The 19,910-nt window shown below is 45.1% G+C and overlaps 2 protein-coding genes across 4 annotated transcripts in view; one reads left to right on the forward strand and one right to left on the reverse strand.

The window, feature by feature from the left end:
- NMRK1 (nicotinamide riboside kinase 1) overlaps positions 1 to 6,318 on the reverse strand; it is a 33,164-nt gene extending 26,846 nt beyond the window's left edge. Inside the window, exons 1-2 of one of the 3 annotated variants that reach the window (XM_044920454.1) lie at positions 6,085 to 6,235; positions 2,643 to 2,696 (exon numbers count right to left, since the gene is read on the reverse strand). In XM_044920454.1, coding sequence (XP_044776389.1) covers positions 2,643 to 2,671 — 29 coding nt within the window. In that variant the 5' untranslated portion in view covers positions 2,672 to 2,696; positions 6,085 to 6,235. Of the gene's footprint in view, positions 1 to 2,642; positions 2,707 to 5,848; positions 5,865 to 6,084; positions 6,236 to 6,268 lie in introns of those variants that run through there. The other 2 variants (XM_021689374.1, XM_021689373.1) reach the window with 2 other exon arrangements.
- Positions 6,319 to 6,388: 70 nt separating this feature from the next.
- OSTF1 (osteoclast stimulating factor 1) overlaps positions 6,389 to 19,910 on the forward strand; it is a 53,629-nt gene continuing 40,107 nt past the window's right edge. Inside the window, exon 1 of the mRNA XM_021689367.1 lies at positions 6,389 to 6,815. Coding sequence (XP_021545042.1) covers positions 6,782 to 6,815 — 34 coding nt within the window. The 5' untranslated portion in view covers positions 6,389 to 6,781. The remainder of the gene's footprint in view (positions 6,816 to 19,910) is intronic.

A 19,910-nucleotide genomic window follows, 5' to 3' on the forward strand; every position in this document is an offset into this window, starting at 1 on the left:
GGGCAGAGGAAGAGGGCGAGGAAGGCTCCCCGCTGAGCAGGGAGCCCGATGCAGCCTTCAATCCCAGGACCCTGAGATCATGACCTGAGCTGAAGGTAGCCACTTAACTGACTGAGTCACCCAGGCGCCCCGTAAAGTTTTCTTCGTTTAAACTTAGAATACACAATTGGATAGGATATGGGCGATCTCCTTGAAAAGACAGAAGTGCCTGGGTGACTCAGTCAGTTTAGCGTCTGACTCTTGATTTTGGCTCAAGTCCTAATCTCAGGGTCCTGGGATCCAGCAGGCATGTCAACTCAGTGGGGAGTCCGCTTCCTCCTTCTCCCTCTCCTTTTGCCCCTCCCCCTGCTCAAGCTCTCTCTCTCTTCCCTGCCCCCTCAAATAAACAAATCTTTTTTTTTTTTTTTTAAGAAAACACAGGGAAGTGGGTGGGTATTACCCTTTGTCTTGAGAAAATACTGGTATAAAATTTCTCCCTTTTAACAAGAATGTCTGTAATCCATACTGAGTTTCCACTGTTCAGATACTGAACTTTGGTTTAAAAGAGAGAGTAAACAGGGCTAACTTTTTGAGCAACCTGGCCAGAAAATGTGTCATTTTCTAGATTTACCTCTTGCAGATGATACAGTCAAACCAACTGTCTCACTGACTTAGCTGGAGACAATGAGAAGCAAGCACTCCAGTGTCACAGACTTGGAGGAGACAGACCAGACAGAAGGTAGTACAGGTCAGAGAGATGGGAGAGGGGTTTAACTAGAATTTAACAAGTCTGAGTGGCCCAAGTTCAAGCCTACGATCTATACTTGGAATCCTGGTCAGGTGACACCTTAAGACTAACTCTTCTCTTTCAGCATGCTCATAATCACCATGCACCACCAAGCTCATGACCACCCTCATGTGCCCTCCAACCTCAGGGCAAAGGTGCCCAGACCGGTGCACGCTTTATCTTAGGATATGGGGAAGGAAAATGAGTAGCTACTTGGTGCCACTTCCTTTTTTGTTCACAACACCTGGAACAAATGCACAAGTCCTGGTCCGTTTGTTTTTTTACGTGCCAAGAGACAGGAAGGGTGAGTGTATTTGGAATAGGACAGGGGGCTGAGGAGAAGTTAAAAAGGCTGTCTGCAGGCACTTAAGAGGCAAATCCATTCTGCAGCAGGTAGATATTAATATTATTTTATAGTTGAGGAAACTAAGGATTGAAAGACTATATACTCATAAAACTTGCCCAAGGTAACAACTAGCAAGTAATGAGGATGGGATACAAAGTCTAACTCCAAAGCCCATGGATCTTTTTTTTTTTTTTTTCCCTCAAAGCCCATGAAACTTATATATTTTAACATCAACAGAATACTGTGAGAATCTGATAAAGATTATATGCCCCTTCCCCAGAAAAATGAACATCTTCACACATGCATTCCATTTTTTAGGAGGATCTTGAATGACCCTGGAATCCTTTGGAACCCCTGCTATTCCTTGACTTCTTAAGTGAATGATCACTTCATAGTGTAGCAAGGGGTAAGTATACAAGGAAGATACAACACTGAGTCTGGAGGAAGGAAGAAAGGCAGGAACAGAGGTCACTGTGGCTGAGTGTGGTAGGTCCTTCCCAGAAGCAGCACTAAAATGAAATCCTGGCCCTCGCTGAGGAAGAGACAGTGAAGTGGAGTGTTTGGTGATACCACTGAGCTCCTGTATCAAACCTTCCCTGCAGCCTACATGGCCCTGAAGCTAGTACATTTCTTTTACTATTTATGGATGGTCTTCATATACTTGGATATGCAGCTTTTGTTCTAGATAACTGGTAACCCACTGCATATTGTTCACTAGGTGAGAGAATAAACATTTCTGCAAGAAGATTCAACTGGTGGAGAGGTACCTAGGAAAGGTTAAGAGGGGGAGGATGGAATTAGGGAATGAGGGCCTGATTTAGGAGGGTGGCAGTGAGTGCAGAAGGGAAAGCATGTCCAAGAAAAGCAATGCAGAGAAAAACAGAACTTTGGTTCTGGTTAGATGGGAGCAAGACGAGGCAGAGTTCTGACCCTGGATTCATTCCCTTTTACCTCTAATTACTTGCTATAGTAACATAATACAACCATACAGTGCTCTCCCCCAAGTTACAAACGTTTAACTTTAACAGTCTCAAATATTTCATTCGTTGGACCACACCTAGTGTGAATGTACTCAGAAGAAAGATGAACACAACAAAGTAGCAAAAACAAACAACAATCCTTTGGAGCTGTTGTTGGTTTCTTATTTGCATGCATACCTCCGGTACCATGGGGAGGGTGACCCTATAATTTAGGACACTTTTGAGAGGGAGAGGGGCACGCAGCTAATAATTATGCCGGGGCAATCAGGACATCAGGATAAAAGGTGTCTGGTGTCAACTCTGGGAAAGAAATGGTAGGGCAGGCAGGCAGGTTTTGCCTACTGAGACTCCGTTTAGAGGAGACTCTCCCATCTCCTGTTGCCATTTATGTAGCTAGCACTCCCCCGCCCTGCTTTTTATTTGCCAGTGGCCTGCTCCCTTCCTCAGGACTCAGGAATCCTGACCCCTCCATCCCCCACCACAACCACAGGAAAACACCCTTTGGCCATCCTCAGTATCTCCACCAGCTTGTTGGAGCAAAATTACTCACCCACTGATTCCAATGACAAATGTTTTCATAATTAGCTTTGAAAATCACGTCTTCCTAAAATTTCCTAAAATTAAAAAAACAGAACAAAACAAATCGAATGCTTATCACTGAGATGTCTAGAGCAAGACAAAAAGACTAAAAGAAAGAGTCCTAAGTTAGGAGAGCCAGCTGAGGGGGAAAGATGACCATGATCTCTGGGGCATCTCCTACTCCTGGATTAGCCACGCTCAGTAGAAGGGCTTTACAAGGTACCAGCTTCTCTCTGCTAGACTCCATGGCTAAATCCAACAGCGGGTATGTGCTCAATAGGCCAAAGTCTCAGAGAACACACACTACAGAGTCTCAACTCTGAAACTCAAAAGAGTTTCAAGATACGATCACCTGGAGATGATCCACTTATTTCTCCAATGCCAGGGAACCCCACAGAACTTGCCTCTCTCTCCTCCTGAAATGGGGAAAACATCACTGCCGGCCAGAGGCAAAAGGAAGTTAATTCCCCTTAAGGGTGCTATTTCCTCACTCAAAAACCTAAGTCCTGGGCCAGCGTAGACAAACTTTTTCCGAAAAGGGCCAGGTAGTAAATATTTGAGGTTTTGTGGGCCCAGAGGCAAACTGAAAGTTATTATGTAGGTACTTACGTAACAAGAGAGAAAACAAAATTTCCACAGTGTTCTTGAGGAAAGTCAAAACATTACAATTGAGTACAATTTTGTTGTTGTTGTTGTTGTAATAGCCGTCTACTAATGAGAAGAATGGAATTCTTTTCTTACTGGGATAATATTTCTCTTACTGGATTTCAGGGTTAGTGTTCTCAATCAGAAAAGTGACTGCAAATGTTCAGGCTGAGGGCCAGGTTTTAGCCACAGGCCACTGTTTGCTGACCCCGGATCTGGGGGTAGGGTAGGGGGGTGGAGGGCAGTTTCACACAGGGCCCCCAGAAGTTCAGTAAAGCAGTCCTATGGATATTCTAATGAACCATTTTCACCTCTTTATGGGAAAAGGTGAGGCTCAGCTGGAGGGAACCTCAGAACAGTGGTTCCTGAGGGTTGCCTGACCTAACGCTGCTCTTTATTCCAGACTGCTCTGGTTGGGTGATCAGGGACCTAAGCTGGACCGCTGGGGTGAGTAGCTCCTGAGCTGGAGACCCCCAGAGGCCCTCCCAGTTCCTATCCCTGACCTGAGTCCTAGCAAGTTAATTTCTTTCTTCTTTCCAGCCTGTTAAAAAGCACTTTATTACCAAGAGCAAAGAAAGGATGCTGCACACGTGCTGGCTTAATTGTGAGGCTCTCATGTATAGTGGATGCCATTTTTATTGATGTATTATTAATAGTTGAGCACACTGAATGGCAAGGACTAAGGGTCCCCCTGCTTCATGCCACATCTGTGCACACAGGGAGGATACTGTTTCAATTACATAGCATGCAAATAACGAGTGTGGTTGTGGCACTGGAAAGACGCTTGAGGGGGTTATTTGGGTGGAAACTAGCAATTCCGAAACGAAGAGTGAGAGTCAAGGACCTACTTATAAAATTGCTTGGGTTCAGGAGGGAATTCCCAGGCAAATGCAAGTTTTTACCGAAACAAGAACCCTCAGTTCTATATTAGTTAGCTAATAGAGCTATTACCCAAGACAGTGTTTGGGTAAATGTCGGGCACAGTCTCTTGGCCCTAAAAGGATGGCCATGTGGTGCGAGGGGTGGGGAACTGGGAGAAGCCGAAGCAAGACAGGTGCTGGGGTGAGGGTGGGCCTAGCAATCCCAGAAGTCATTTATTTCAAAAACCTCGTTGGATGCACAGGGCAGCACCAGGTGAACTCCAAATTCGGGACTGGAATTGTCTACCTCCATACCACTTTGTGCTATTACATCTCCTGTTGCCCTCTTAGAGAACTATTTTAAAATCACACTTATAAAGCTTGCAATCAAGAGTTGCCAGACTCCAAATATATGCAGCAGACTCCATGAGGCAAAGACAAGCTTGATCAACTACAAACTCAATCACTGGATGTCTCCAGAGAGACAACCGTTTGGACTTTGTAGTCTCATCAATCCGGGGCGTCTGATTACTTGGAATATATACCACTGCCAATCTTGTGGGATATTTATGTACTTTATTCTCCCAATAAGCGCCAAGTGTTCCATTTGCATAGGGGGAGGAGAACTAAGATCATCAAGGGCAAACCCCAAAATGAACATTTTAATTTCTTTTTTTACCCTAAGTAAGATAGGTTGTCGAGTCCTTTTTTCATTACTTGTATGTGCTTATTATATGGATTCCACTACTAAGCAGGGTACATTTTGGACTCTAAACTAAAATAGTCAGAGGTGGTATGTGCAGAAATCAGCAGATTATAAGGAAGACAGCAACTTCTCTAATACAAATGGATCACAATATGCTAACGAATTGTTGTGCTTTAAAGAGCAGTCTGGTATTTTTACACCAGTGAAATGTTTCAGGACTTCTCACTCATTTGCTTTATTCAACAGATATTTTGATTATCTTCTTCCACACACCAGGGAAGTCTTTTCCTACTATTGTTTCAACTTTGCTCTCTTTTAGTAAACAGAAATCTCCCACGGTTAGAATTTCTGAATACCTCAACCCATGCCCCTTTCCCGTGGAATCACTTTTATCTTTCACTGACCCCTAACAAAAACTTTCAAGCTTCATTTTAGATAGACTCTCATGCAAAGTTTTTTTTCAACGTTTCTTCCCTCAAACATACAGTTGGTCTATAACACGGTGCTATTTCAAACTGAATGCACGCTGCATTTCTTGTTTGCTCCCGCCCTCGCCTCGCCTTGGAGAATCAATCTGCTAGGTCGGGGGGTCGGCATTTTTCTGTGAAATGCCAGATAGTCAACGTTTTAGGCTTTGAGGGCAGCAGCTCAGCTCTGCTGTGAAGAGAAAAGCGGCCACAGGCAGTCCATAAGCAAACGAGCGTGGCTGTGCTCGAGCAAAACTTTATGGACCCCGAAATTGGAATTTCTTAGCATTTCCACGTGCCACAAAAATCTTTTGGTATCTTTTCAACCATTTAAAATGGTAAAAGCTGTCCTCAGTTAGCAGGCCGTTCGTTCAATTAACAGTGGGCAGGCGGGTCGTTGAGTTAGTCCACCCTAATACGGGTGGAAGGAAACCTTGCCTCCTCCCATACGGATCAAGACCCGACCCCAACCCTGGTGACTTCTCTCCACAGCCCGTACCATCTCTTGGAGGGAGTCTCCCAATTTAAGGATCATTACGGGGATCATTAAAAGCACCACGCCGCGCCGTACACACACTCCTTGGCAGGCCATCTATCAGCCCGCTTAGGGTGGTACGAGTCCCCACAAGGCTTGCAAGACGCAACCTGGTTCAGGCTCCAGCGCAGCCACACATCGGGAGCACCTCCAGGCCTCCGCGAGGCTGCCCAGCGCGGCCGGGTCGCGCAGGTACTCACCGGGGCGCCAGTTCGAGCCCTCCCAAGCAAAGCGGCAGAAGCGCGGGCCGAACGTGCGCCTGTCGCTGACCCGCCGCAACCCCCGAAGCTTGCTAGCCTAGAGGCTCACAGCCCCTCCCTCCGCGCCCCCAATGGGTCGGAGGCGGCCCAGGTAGAGGACGCCAACCTAAGGATCGGTACCAACCGGGCGGGACGCGGAGCGAGCTCCAGCCCCGGGGAGGGGCGGGGCGAGGCGAGGCGGGGCGGGACTCCGGCGACCGTGGCCCCGCGCGCGCGCCCTCGCGGGGTCCGGCCCTTTCTCGTCGGGGGCGCGCGCGGCCGGGTCCGCCCCGGCGCGAGCCTGCGGCGCCCTCCCTCAGCCCCGGCTGGTTCCGCCGCCGCCACCGCCCGCGCTCCAGCCGCTCCGAAGCGGCCAGCCCAGGAGCCAATTAGCGCTCGGCGAGACGGCGGCCACTTCCTCGTCGCCCGGGCGCGCGCTCGGGAGGCTCGGGCGGCCGCGCGGCGGGGCGGGGCTTTGCGCCGAGCCGGTCTGCCTGCGTCCGCTCGTCCGACGGCCAAGGGTGGGCGCAGGTCCTTGAAGGCGCACCGCTGCGAACCGGACAAAAAGAAACTTTGGGGTCCCGGGAGTGCCGGCTGGCGGGGCGTTCGGTCGGCTTTTCGTGCGTGGTCTTGAGGCTCAGCCGCTCCAGGAAGCGCGATGTCGAAGCCGCCACCCAAACCGGTCAAACCAGGTAAGGGAGGCGCTCGCAGGGTTCCTCTGGCCGCCTTGGTGCCCTGCGCTTCCTCTGCCACTTGGCAGGGCTGACCACGCACGTACCCGGCCTGGAGCTTCGCTTTCGGGAGCCGACCCGCCAGGATGGGTCGCTTTGTTGGTTCGCTGCAGGGAGGGATCGTTTTGGATAGCAAGAGGATTTCGAGGATTTTTTATTTTAAAGGGGAGTCGCCCTCGATTTTGCAATATTGTCATTCGCTGCAACGTTCTAGTGGATGTGATAGCTACGTCCCATTGAAGCTTGACTGGAAGACAGGGACACTGATCCCCTTAGGGGGGAAAATAGATATATGCTTTGAAATGGTCTTTTGGCTACTTCCTCTTTTTTTTTTTTTTCCCCGTGTGTGTCAGTGTCAAGTTCGAGTTCTTGACCGGCCAGAGCGAACGGGAAGTGCGCTGTTTGCAGGGTGGGGTGGGTGAGCGAGTCTCCTATGGGACTTTGGAGAGGAGCCGCGTTTGAAATTACCCTCGGGATCTTGGGAAAAGGATTTGGGAAAACTGTACGCGAGCTCGCGGCGAGAAAAATTTAGGCTGCGGCAGAGTAATCTCGGCTCTTGCTCTTCGGGAGTGTCACTTTATCATTCAGTACAAGTCCTTTGCTTCCCCTTCCCCAGTGATTTTGCCGTGTTAAACTGGATTACTAAATCCTTCAAAGCGCTGTTCTTGGCCGATAGTCTGTTCATTTTTGATTCTATTCTTAGCATATTTTCTGTGATTGGGAGACACGAGAATGTAAAAGGGACTGACGTATTTCAATTCAGTACTGTAACAAACTCGTGCATTCATTGGTGAGTAATTACGGGAAACGTAGGAAGTGGAAGATAAATGGCTTTGATACGCTCTGGGGCGTTTTCTTCCAATCTCCTGTAACTTCAGTATAGCACGAGCAGAAATGTATCCATTTACATCAAATTTCGAAGTAACCTTGGTTGCAGGCACTACACCTTTCATGATTATCTAGTTTTCTTTCTTTGCCATCATACAGTGGTGGTTTTAAATCATTTTATATGAAAAATATGTACATATATATGACAGTCATTCACTGAGGACTTACATTTTTTTGGTGGGCTGGGTGTGAAGGAAGTTGCTGGGACGTTGATTTTGCTGTGAGCAAAGATGGGGTGTGGCTAGTATTGGGTTCTGTGCTTCTTTATAAGTGGAATCTGATGAAGAGTTTGCATTTTAAGTGCACGTGTAGGAGGTAGCAGCTTTCTAAATTCAGATGTAAATCAGATCTCAAGCATCCAACAAAACAGAGTTGTTCTTTGCTGGCTAAACGAAGTCCTTTATTTTAAAGAATGTCCTGAGAAGTTAGTTATTCAAGAGGTTTTTCATCTCTTGAGACTTTAAGTGATGTCTGTGCTGCAGGTGGAGGAACATTGACTGTGGTGTGCAAGTGTGTACATGAGTACTCATGTATATACGAGTTTGGTTGAAGGATCATACTGTTACTAGTTGGGGATACGCTCCCAGAAACCATTTTCGTGGTTGGACACCGCTTTTTCCTTCTCTTCAGCAAATCAGAAAGCAAAGGGTTGAAAATATCTGCCATTTTAGGGACAGCTTTGACTCCACACTGATTTATAAATGAGATCCAAACTCAAGGTCACCATAGAAATCGGTTTGTTAGTTTATGAATTTACAATGAGAAGTATTACTTTCAATCCGACTTGAAACATTGGGTGGCCTGGCTTAATTGAAAACAAAACTGTCAGGCGCCTGGGTGGCTCAGATGGTTAAGCGTCTGCCTTCGGCTCAGGTCATGATCCCGGGGTCCTGGGATCGAGTCCCACATTGGGCTCCCTGCTAGGCGGGGAGCCTGCTTCTCCCTCTGCCTCTGCCTCTCTCTCTCTCTCTCTCTGACTCTCATGAATAAATAAAACATTTGAAAAAAAAAAAAGAAAACAAAACTGTCCTATTATAGTACTGGTCCACATTTACTGTGTGCCGGGCACTGATATAATCACTTTACATGTATTAACTCATTTGCTCCTCACAACAACCCTGAGGTTAGTACCATTATTGTTCCCATTGCACGGGCTGGGAAATTAAGGCAAGGCACAGAAAGGTAGGGAGGAGCAGGTAGGAGTAGCACCCAGGTAGTCTGATTTAAGAATCTGCGTTCCGGGCGCCTGGGTGGCTCAGTTGGTTAAGCGACTGCCTTCGGCTCAGGTCATGATCCTGGAGTCCTGGGATCGAGTCCCGCATCGGGCTCCCTGCTCGGCAGGGAGTCTGCTTCTCCCTCTGACCCTCCTCCCTCTCATGCTCTCTGTATCTCATTCTCTCTGTCTCAAATAAATAAATAAAATCTTTAAAAAAAAAAAAAAAAAGAATCTGCGTTCCTACTCATAATGCTATTCTGCCTTACATCACCGTGCACCATTCACATGCGTGGTCTTGTGTATTTTAGAGCTGGGGGGTGGAAGTGGAAAGGAAGGTGCCTTTTGTCCTCCGTCAGATCTTCCACTCACAGGTGCACATAAAGGTCACCCCCTGGTTGGTAGCAGTGAGGGGAGTGAGCTTTACTTTCTTGTCCTGCAGGCAGGATTCATGGGTGAAAAATGTCTGAAGCAGCTTGGAATTGGGGGTAGCGGGTTGTATTTAATTTTTGGTTTCTTGGTTTGTTTATACAGGGCCTCATCCCAGATGACAGTTAAGGAAGGAAGGAAGGAAGGAAAGAAGGAAAGGGAAGGAAGGGAAAGAGCCATATAGAGGGAGGGAAGAATAAGAATAAGAGGAAACCAGAGGAAAGGACACGCGTGTCCTAAGGTCCGCCAAAGTTTCTAAAGGGTGGCTATAGATTTGGCTCTCGGCTTCCAGCATAAAGGTAAAAAAGATCAATTATAAGATTCCTACTGTTCATAAAAATAAAATGTGTTACTTTCTCAGAGAAGAGTTATTTTAATGGCACTGAGATCTGAAATAAACTTCCCATGGGTTCTCTCAAAGTGTTGGAGTAGACTGCACATCTCTGTAAGAAACACAAGCGGGACATCATAGTGGTGGTCCCTATAGCTTCGTGCAGAGCAAGACCCCGGCAAAACAGCATCGTTCAATTCTATAGGAGTGCTGAAGGGAAGGAAGCTAGGTGAGGGAGGACAAAGGACTTAATGGAAAATTTGAGTAGCAAGGGACATTAAGCTATAATGTGGGTAATGTATCTATTGGGATGATTGGCATATATCCCTTAAAAAGACTGTTTGCTCTTGCACCTTCCTGAGGTTATACCAGACTTTGGGTTTGTAGCCACATCCAGAAATCATTTGCTAAACATTTTTTAATATATGCAGCTAATTATTTTAGGCCTTGTGGTAGACATTGGAGTTCCCAGGCGCAATAAAATAAGGTCTCTCGTCCATGAAAGTATCGAGTCTGATGAGGGAGATTTAGATATCTATAGATAATATCTTAAATTGACCCGTATCTGTAGTTGGATGCTGATCTTACCCATTTTGTAAGGAAAAACCTTTTCCTTCTTTCTTCCTTTCTTCTCCAAACCTCGTAGTATATTTTTTATTATAGGAAATTTAGAAAATACATACAGAAAAAATATATAAAAATATAAATATCATCCCTACCTATCTACTGATAATCACTGTTTTCTCTCAGGTGTCATTTTTCTTCGTCAAATCCATTTCATTAAAAAAAGAAAATACTAACAATTATCCTCAGAATGGTGTCTCAGTTTCAATTTTAAGTGTTTTGCTGTTGATTGGCTTGTTTCCTACCGTGGGTACACTGTTGCCTACGCTCTGCTTGAAAAATCACTTGTCACATTTTGACCTTTCTTTGCTTACTGATGTCTTTTTATAGGGTCACTTTTGGCCACTATGTCTGTCATTGAAACTCTCCCCTCTCATTGTTAGATGTGCCACCAAGGTGCTCAGTCTGCTAAAAAGTGTCACGTTTCATGGTCTTCAGCTCATTCTTCAGGGGACCCTCCTACTTCTTCGGGACGGATGCGGCCTCTCTGGTTCTTGTCAGCCACCCTCCCGAGCCTTGTAGTTCAATTAGGGTGAACTTGCTGAGCTTGTCAGAGTGTAGATGACAACTTGTGTTCTCACAAAAACTTTTTTTTAGAGGAGACTTTTTTCTGAGACTTTATTCTGTGAAGATGGGCCAAAGGATATTGAGTGAGATTTGGACTAGAATCATCTCATTCTAAGCCGGTTTGATAACCCTCCACTGTAGTTGGAAGCCTGATGTCTGACCTTGACCAGTTCTTTCAAGTGGCTTATTGATTTTGGTGGTGGAAGTAAAGCAGCCTAAATATTTTATGTGCCTTAGGAAAATAAATTCATGGGACTTTGAAGAAGCAAATGTCAGTATTTTGGGTTCTTTTGTATTTACAGTAAAAACATCATAAACTTCAAAGATGTCACCCATATGCTGCTTATATAACATTGATAAGAGGAAAAAAGGCTTCATCTAAAATGATCTGAGCTTTTGTGTATTTTTTTTCCCTCTGAATAAATGAATTAGTCAAAGGTGAGAGTATGGGAAATATGCATATGGATAGTGTCCTCCATAAACTTCATGCTCCATTTATTCCTGGTGGCAGAATAAAGTTTGGGAAGCATTTTGAAAATTCCAGAATGATGATGATGATGATTATAATAGTAATAATTAACATTTATTTGGCCGTAAGAGTCAGGTACTGTGTGAAGCCCTTTACATGCTCCATTTCATTTAATTACTCTAACTTCCCTATGAGGTGGGTCCTAATGTCCCCATTTTATGGGTGAAATAGGCCTTAGTGAGGTTAAGTAAACCACTTAAGGTCTCAGAGCTAGGAAGTGGTTGGTTTGACCTGGGAAGGGAACACAAGCTTTAAGTGGAAGCTATGCTTTTTGGGCAGAGAAATCTTTGAAGATTCCATTAGATTGGACTGGCTTTTGTTGGGCAGTCACCTTTATTAACTTATGCATTTGTATTATTTGTAATTGTGTTGTATAACGCCTCTCTTTCAATGCATCTGTATTAGACTATTAGACACTTTTTGAGAGTAGAATAACCTTTTGTTTTCTTGTAACTTTGCAGCAACTAAACTTTTTATTCTTGGCAAATAAATACAAAGTCTTGATACATAACAAAGTCTTTGTCTGGAAGCAGGTGGGGTAGGCCATGGATGGGTACATCTTATAGCTTCACTATAAAGCAGCATAGGCTGGAGGCGGTATCCATCAGTACTAGTTCTGGAAATAGTGGGGTCCCCTCCCTCTTGTGTTTCAACATTCACACAGCTTGACTCCAGTGTGACTAGTGCCGTAAGCTTTTGTGACACACCTATGTAAGGGAGGGGAAAAAAACCTTTCCTCTACCCTCTTATGTTCTGTATCTGGGTCCTGCAAATTAAGCTGACACAAAATCAGATTAACAGGAAGAAAAGGCATACAAATTTAATTGATGTTTTCAGGTTTACCTGCACAGGGGCTATGCAGAAAAGCGGTGAAAATCCAAAGAAGGGGTAGATTTGGAACCTTAAGGGCCATTTTAACAAAGGGTGATACATTGTGGAGAAGTGACTAGACAAAGGAAAGAGAGGTTTTGTTTTCTAGGGGCAGTAAATTGTGGGAAGGTAAATATATGGGGAAACAAGTCAAAGATGAGGGTTATTTTAGTAAGGTTTCTTTATGCAGACACATTTGGGTGGCATCTCTATCTGAAATTAAGAGTTGTTCTCTTTCTTGTATGGGGGCAGAACTCCTTCACAAGGGGAATTTATGCCCTACTTTTAGGCAAGTGAGGGGAGGGCAGAGAGTTCTTCTGTGTCTGTTTTTTCTCAGTTGCCTTCAGCTCAAAATAATTCTTATACCAAGTAGCATATTTTGGGGTGGCATATTCTGATCCCCTTTACCTCATGTCCAGTGAAAATTCCATTGCCAAAGTTGTACTCAATTGCTTAATGCTCAGGGGAAGACAGAATACATGAGAGAGAGAGAGGGACAGAGGGAGGGAAGGAGAGGGACGGAGAAATAAACTTTCAGTGGGCTGATGAGAGCCGACACGTTAAGATTTTCTATCAGTTTGTCAATACTTCAAAAAAGCTGGGTGCCTGGGTGGGTTCAGTTGGTTAAGCGTCTGCCTTTGGCTCAGGTTATGATCTCGGGGTCCTGGGATCGGTCCTGGGATCGGTCCTGGGATTGGGCTCCTTGCTCAGCGGGGAGTCTGCTTCTCCCTCTGCCCCTTCCCCCTGCTTCAGCTCTCTCCTCTTTCTTTCTCTCTCCCCAAAATAAATAAAGTCTTTAAAAAAATTTTCAAAAAAGCTGCAAAAAAAGATAATCAAATATATTGAAGGAGTTTGGGGGAAAAATTACAGATAACAGTACCCAGAGAGCTCCCCCTATTCTTTTGAATGAGGTGTGATAGTCCTTTGTATCTATTAATTCAAACCCACGTTAATGCACATTTAGATTATTTCCACATTGAGATAGTTACAACAGCCTTGTTGCTTACTTGGGTGGGAGTAAATCCACAAGAGGAAGTCCTGGCAGTGGGATTGTTATATGAGAGGGTATGTGCTTGTCATTTTCATAGACATTTCCAAAATGCTCTCCAAAAAGGGTTTTACCAGTTGACCTTCCTACCAAAAAATGTGTGAGCATGCTTTAAACAGAAACTTTGTAGTGCATATGATAGCAGATAGGAATCAAAAGGCTGGGCAGTCCAAGGCAGAGAGTTTGAGGAAGCTGGGAGGGTGTCTCCTAAGAGGGGGAATTTAAACAGAATCTGGAATGCTGTGTCAGAGTTTATAGGCAAAAGAGGGGGGGACCGTCATTTAACTCGGGCAAAATGAGGTCACTTGGGGCAAAATGAGATAACTTGATGTCCTCTTATCTTCATTTGCCTCAGAGAAGCCAGAGAAACGTGGTAGTCACACATGGAAGCTGTGACCTGGAGAAATTTCTTCCGAATTAAAGAGAAGGCCATTTGCCTAGCGTAATAGTTTGTGGAAAACCGTACTTTGCATGCAGAAAGTGAGACTTTGAGTGCCGGCATGTCGGTCCTCTGTGTTCGCATCTGCGTATCCGTTTGTCAGGACGTTAACAATAACTGTGGTGTTTAGGGGGCAGCCGTGTGTTAAAGAAGGTCACGGCTTAAAGTCACTTCAGTCACTGCTGGGACTGCTGTGGCCACTTCCTCTTAATGGATTCTCGCTTGTCATTTCCCGCTTTATGTTTGGGCATCTGTAGAATTTTTAGAAAGTCACAAAGGCAAATTCCTCATCTTGCTCTTGGGGTAGGAGTTGGGGGGGGAAGAGTTTTGTATTTGTGCATTTTGATTAGCGTGGGATTTTAAAACTCATTAGCATCCCTTAGAATTTGATAAACTACTTAGATTTAATATTCTTGGGACCAAAGAGTGCACTGAACAGGAGTCCTTTCCTAGTCTCTTGCTCCTGATTTCCAGGGAGCCTGAGGTGATTTGAATTTAAATTAAGGAAGACCTAAAGACCAACTGATGTATTCTCCTGCTGGAGGGTCTGTCCCAGGCCCCTTACAAGAATCTGAAGGCAGGTCTTTCTGGCATCCCTCCACTCTGGGGGTTTGGCTTGGTTCTGGGAAACTTGTGGATTCTATTGAGGGATTCCCTCATGGAGGAGGAGAGACTTAAATCAACTCACTTGCATCAGACAGAGAAATGACTTCCGCCTGGAGAGTATTCTGGAGTGGCTGTGTCTTCCAGGAACCTCCTGACCTAATCCATTACTTGGGGAGGACCCGCCTCCAAGTCTCAGCTCTCCCAGCATGGGTAGGGGTGGCCAGGCTGAGAGAAGCCCCTCTGGCCTTTTGCCACAGTTCGCAGGGGTCTCAGACTCCGGATTTGGAAGGTTCCAGAGAGTCTTAGACTTCCTTGATTGAAAAAACCAGATTCTTAAGACGATCTCTAAAATGTTGCCTACGCAGGTTGGCAGGATTCTGTGGCTGCATTTGGGCCTGTTGTTTTGATGAGTCAGTGCAAGTTTGTCGATAGTAACCCCGGGAGCAGAAGGTATTCTTGCTGGGTTTTTTTTTTTTTTTTAGGTAAGGAAGCTGGCTGTGGAACACTGAAACAGAAACCTGTCCCTCCAGAGTTCATTCTCTGAATGGTGCGTCAAAGTTGACATTGTTCTCAACCTTATTTTTCTGTTAGGGAATAAATCATTCTCTTTGATTCCTCTGCACTCAGGTTCTAAACCGGACCAGGCAGCAGCTGCCCACTGGGACCTGGGCCTCCTTTAAGCTGAACCATGAAGTGGGAGTCGCTGCTTAGGGAGCTTGCTCACTTCCTCTTTCAGGGAGCCTGTCCCCTCGACAAGGCTGCCTCTAGTCCTTGCCTAATGCCTTCCTACTCTCGAGGACCAATTCTGTACCTAAGTTTTGGGGCTCTGAAGGGTGCCTAGCACTTGACACTGGCTTGGTAGGAGCTCTATTCTCCACAATGGGCTCCTGCCCATTTTCTGATTTTTGCTCAGTACGAGGTCTCTCCTGTGTCTTGACATCTGGTCTAGCACTCTTTTTGTTTACTGGCACTGGGAAATCTGCTCCTTAGTCCATCCTGAGTCCTTGTCATTGGCCTGCTTTTTCCCTTCTTGGGTGCATGCTCCATATCACGGGGACCTTTGGCTAATACACCTGTGCCTTTCTGACTTACTGTGACCCAAAGATTAGTGTGGGTCTGTGTCTACTCTTTTTTTTTTTTTTAATTTTATTTATTTGAGAGAGGTTGAGAGAGAGAGAGAGCATGAGTAGGGGGCGGGACAGAGGCAGAGGAAGAGAATCTCAAGCAGACTCCCCACTGAGTGCCGAGCCCATTGCGGGGCTCCATCTCACGACCCCAAGATCATGACCCCTGAGATCATGACCTGAGCCAAAATCAAGAGTCAGACGCATAACCCACTGAGCCATCCAGGCGTCCCACCTGATCTGATTTCACTTAGACTAACTACACAGGACAGTGGAGTTTGTTTTTGTTTGTGTGTTGTTTTGTTTTTTTTTGCAGTTTCCCTAGAGGAAGATAACCTCAGGTGGCCCTGCAGAAATGTGTCCCATGAGACTCCAGTTGGACCCTTGAAAAAAAAAAATGTGGTCAACGGCTGTTGAGATGTTGAGGCCTTTTTTCTTTTTTTTTTAAGATTTTATTTATTTATTTGACAGAGAGAGACACAGTGAGAGAGGGAACACAAGCAGGGGGAGTAGGAGAGGGAGAAGCAGGCTTCCCCGCGGAGCAGGGAGCCCGATGTGGGGCAGGGAGCCCGATGTGGGGCTCGATCCCAGGACCCCGGGATCATGACCTGAGCTGAAGGCAGACGCTTAACGATTGAGCCACCCAGGTGGATGTTGAGGATTTTTAAATGTTTGGAAAACATACAAAGTTAACTGTAACTCAGTAACATCAACTCTGTAGAGTTGAGGTCTAAGAATATATATATTCTGCTGGTTTTTTGAAATTAAGTCTCTGCAAAATATTATTCTCCCATCTTACTTTTTCCTGTCTGTTTTGGAGTTGACCGTTTTAAGCCATGGATTCAAGTTTAGAGCTTGCTTTGTAGAAATTCTTATATTTCATTCCAGGAAGGAGGGTTTCAGAGCTTCTTTCTGAAAGAGGGACAATTCTTTCTCTAAGAGAGTGGTTCTAAGCCCACCCATCACTTTGTAAGTTATATAGGGCTCACACAGAAACCAGAAGCTTTTTTTTTTTTTAATTTATCTGAGAGAGAGAGAGGGAGAGAGAGGGCGAGTTCACACACACGAGTGGGAGGGGCAGAGGGAGAGGGAGAGACAAATCTCAGGCAGCCTCCATGCGCAGCGTGGAGCCCCAAGTGGGGTTTGATGTCACGACCCTGACCTGAAACCAAGAGTTGGTTGCTTAACCAACTGTGCCACCCAGGTGCCCCTCTTTTTTTTTTTTTTAAGAAAATAACATTTATATACTCATAGGGATATAATGACAAATTAACGAATGTAGCATTGTACTGATGGGAATAAATGTTATTGCTATAATTTTAAAACTCAAAAAAAAAAAAAAAACCTCTGTTTGTAATTAAAAATTGAGTGTTAATTTTCTACCAAATGTCTTAAGACCGTAGGTAAAGAACTGCAATTTGTTGGAACAGATGATGAGCTAAGGCAGGTTGCTTACTTCTGCAGCTGGACAGTGGGTAGAAGAGCAAATTCCTAGTAATTATTATGAAAGCCTGCAATTTACACAGCTGCTTCATATTGGTGGGAAGCCACTGTCCTGGAGAGCATTGGATTTTCCCTCTTCTGTCCCTGTGGACAGAGGTGATTTTCACTGTCATCCCATCCACATTGTAAACAGCAAATGTTTCTTCAGACTCAAGGGTTTGGGAAGGGGCAGGGGTGTTCCTAGACATTTTAGGACAAATTCCAGTGTCTCAGTCCCCTGCCTTCCCCCGACCGATGACCCCATGTTCATAAAATGATAAATGATCTTCTGGGCATCCATTAATGAAAAAGTTAACAACACACACAAAATCCGGGAGCACGTTGCAGCCCCAGGAGTGGGTGTGAAAGGTGCTGTGGGTCTTAGAGCTGCTGAGGTTAGTCGCTGAGTCTAAGTATCTGACCCTGGGGAGTGCTATCATGGCCTCCCTCCCAGGCCTTGAGAGGAAGGGAGATTTTCATAAGAATGGTCCTGTAATTACCCTGTTTTAATTAAAACCCTAGAAAACCACAGCTTTTCATTTGTCCTGCCTTGCCACTCTCTAGGGGAAATCCAACTCCATTCTCTCTCAGCTTCCTTCTTCCTCCTCCCCAAGGGCTGATTCTGGTTTGGGAAAATACCTGAACATTTCTTTGGGTTTAACATTCTCCCCTGGCCTTTTCTGGGAGTCACTTGGACTCTTTGGGTCTTCCCAGACCTCCAGACCTCTATCTATTTTTTTTTTTATTCTTATGTTAATCCCCATACATTACATCATCAGTTTTAGATGTAGTGTTCCATGATTCATTGTTTGTGCATAACACCCAGTGCTCCATGCAGAATGTGCCCTCCTCAATACCCATCACCAGGCTAACCCATCCTCCCACCCCCCTCCCCTCTAGAACCCTCAGTTTGTTTTTCAGAGTCCCCTCCAGACCTCTATCTAGACTCTCATTTCCATAAACATTCTGGACTTTGGGGACCAGGCAAGTTGGGAGGAGGCATGGGTCACCTGGGGTATCCCCTTGCCTGGGCCAAGCCTTCAGCAAGGTGCCATGTGTAGCCCTGGGATGGCGGGTGGGCAGATCTCCCACCAGGGTGTGCTGGCCAGTGTTTCCAGGGGCACCAAGTGAGGCTCACCACTTTCATGATCTGGAACTCAACCCTTAGGAGCACTTAGTGAGCCTTGTGAAGGGGTACCGTTGTGTGTCTTGAGAGAAGATGAAATTAGGGAAATAATTTCGTTTAAAGGCTGTTGTCTTAGTAAGTAGATGATGTTGGAAGAAGTAACTGTCGTAGACCTTTTGTTGGTTTCCTATAGATGGTTCTGTTGTAATTTTGGATATGCGTTTTGGCAGAGTTTCTTGTATGTGCTGCCGAAGAAAATTTGAATCCTTTTGTTTCCTGAATGGAGAGGAGCTCAGTTTCAAGGTTATTGCTTATTCCTTGCTCTCTACTAAGTTTTTCCTGCTGTGTTTGATATTATTTCTCATTCATCCAGAGTTTGTATTGTTATACGAGAGTTCTTGTGTTGACTAGAAATCGAAAAATGCCCTCAGCTACAGCTCTGGCCCCTGTATGTCTATCAGGTAAGCTTCAAGTAAGCACCTTGTTTAAGCTTGGGTCTGTATCTCTAGAGATTTTCTTTTTTTTGTTCTTAGATACAGTGTATATCTTTGTCCCTCTATCAGGTTTTAAAGGGGTTCTGTTTTAAATAAAGGAGACATTTTTATCATCCTGTTGTCTTGCTAACATGAGTCTTTATTAGAGGGCTAAGACCAAGGCTTTTTTTTTTTTTTTTTTTTTGGCAACCTTTTATCTCCTCTAAGTACAACTGTAATTTTCCAATGAATTGGGCGTTCATGAAGTCTTAAGTTTTAAGCTTGTCCATTTATTATTTGCTCAAATAAAAAAAAATTCTTTTGAATGAAAAATAATTTCCAAGGCCATTTTTAATATTTTGTATTCTGAGAGTGTTTCGTTATTGCCAAGAGTACCAGATACCTAAATCTGAATAAATTTCCATTTGGTCTCTGGACAGTGGTTACACACATATATTAAATGCTCTGGTCTCGTGTGTTTTCAGACTGTGAGTGGTGACCCAGTGGTAGGTCATGAAGTCTGTATAGTTTGTCACGACTAGCATCTTTTTTTTTTTTTTTTAGATTTTTTTTTTTTGGGGAGAGAGAGCACAAGAATGAGCATGGGGTGGGGGGGGGGACAGAAGGAGAGGGAGAGAATCTCAAGCTAACTCTCCAATGAACACAGAGCCCTTCATGGGGACTCGATCTCACAACCCTGAGATCATGACCTGAGCCAAATCCAAGAGTCAGATGTTTAACCGACTGAACCACCCAGGCGCCCCTGTCATGACTAGCATCTTAATAAGAAAGAAGGAAAGAGAATAGAGCAAGAATAGAAAATTTTAGAGAGAATCACTCAAAAGTAAGGATAAGTATTTTTTTGTGAAACATTTTTTCGTTGTGTGTGTGTTTCCTGAGCTCTGATGTACAATGTATTTCTTAATGTGGGTCTCAGAAACATTTGAGAAACCTCTGCCCTGTCTGTGCTCATGTCCCCAGTGGGCGTTTCTCCCACCTGGCCTCAGGTACGTGGATCTCCTTGATGTTTCCTCCACCATCCGTCCTGGTCTCCAGCCCTCTGTGTCCATATACTGGGTCTACCCAGACCCTCTTTCATTGGCAACTCCTCTCATCCTTCCAGAAACAAAATGGATGTCACCTCTGGTAGAGCCTGCCCTGACCTACGAGTCTCCCCACTGTCAGCGGGATGTACGTTTCTGGCCACCTGTATTCTCCTCTAACCACAGTTAGCATTGTGTTTGCTTGTCTCTCCAGTGATGTGTGTGTGTGTGTGTGTGTGTGTGTGTGTGTGTGTGTGTGTGTGT

Source organism: Neomonachus schauinslandi, chromosome 13 (assembly GCF_002201575.2).
Source record: "Neomonachus schauinslandi chromosome 13, ASM220157v2, whole genome shotgun sequence".
Taxonomy (NCBI): domain Eukaryota; kingdom Metazoa; phylum Chordata; class Mammalia; order Carnivora; family Phocidae; genus Neomonachus; species Neomonachus schauinslandi.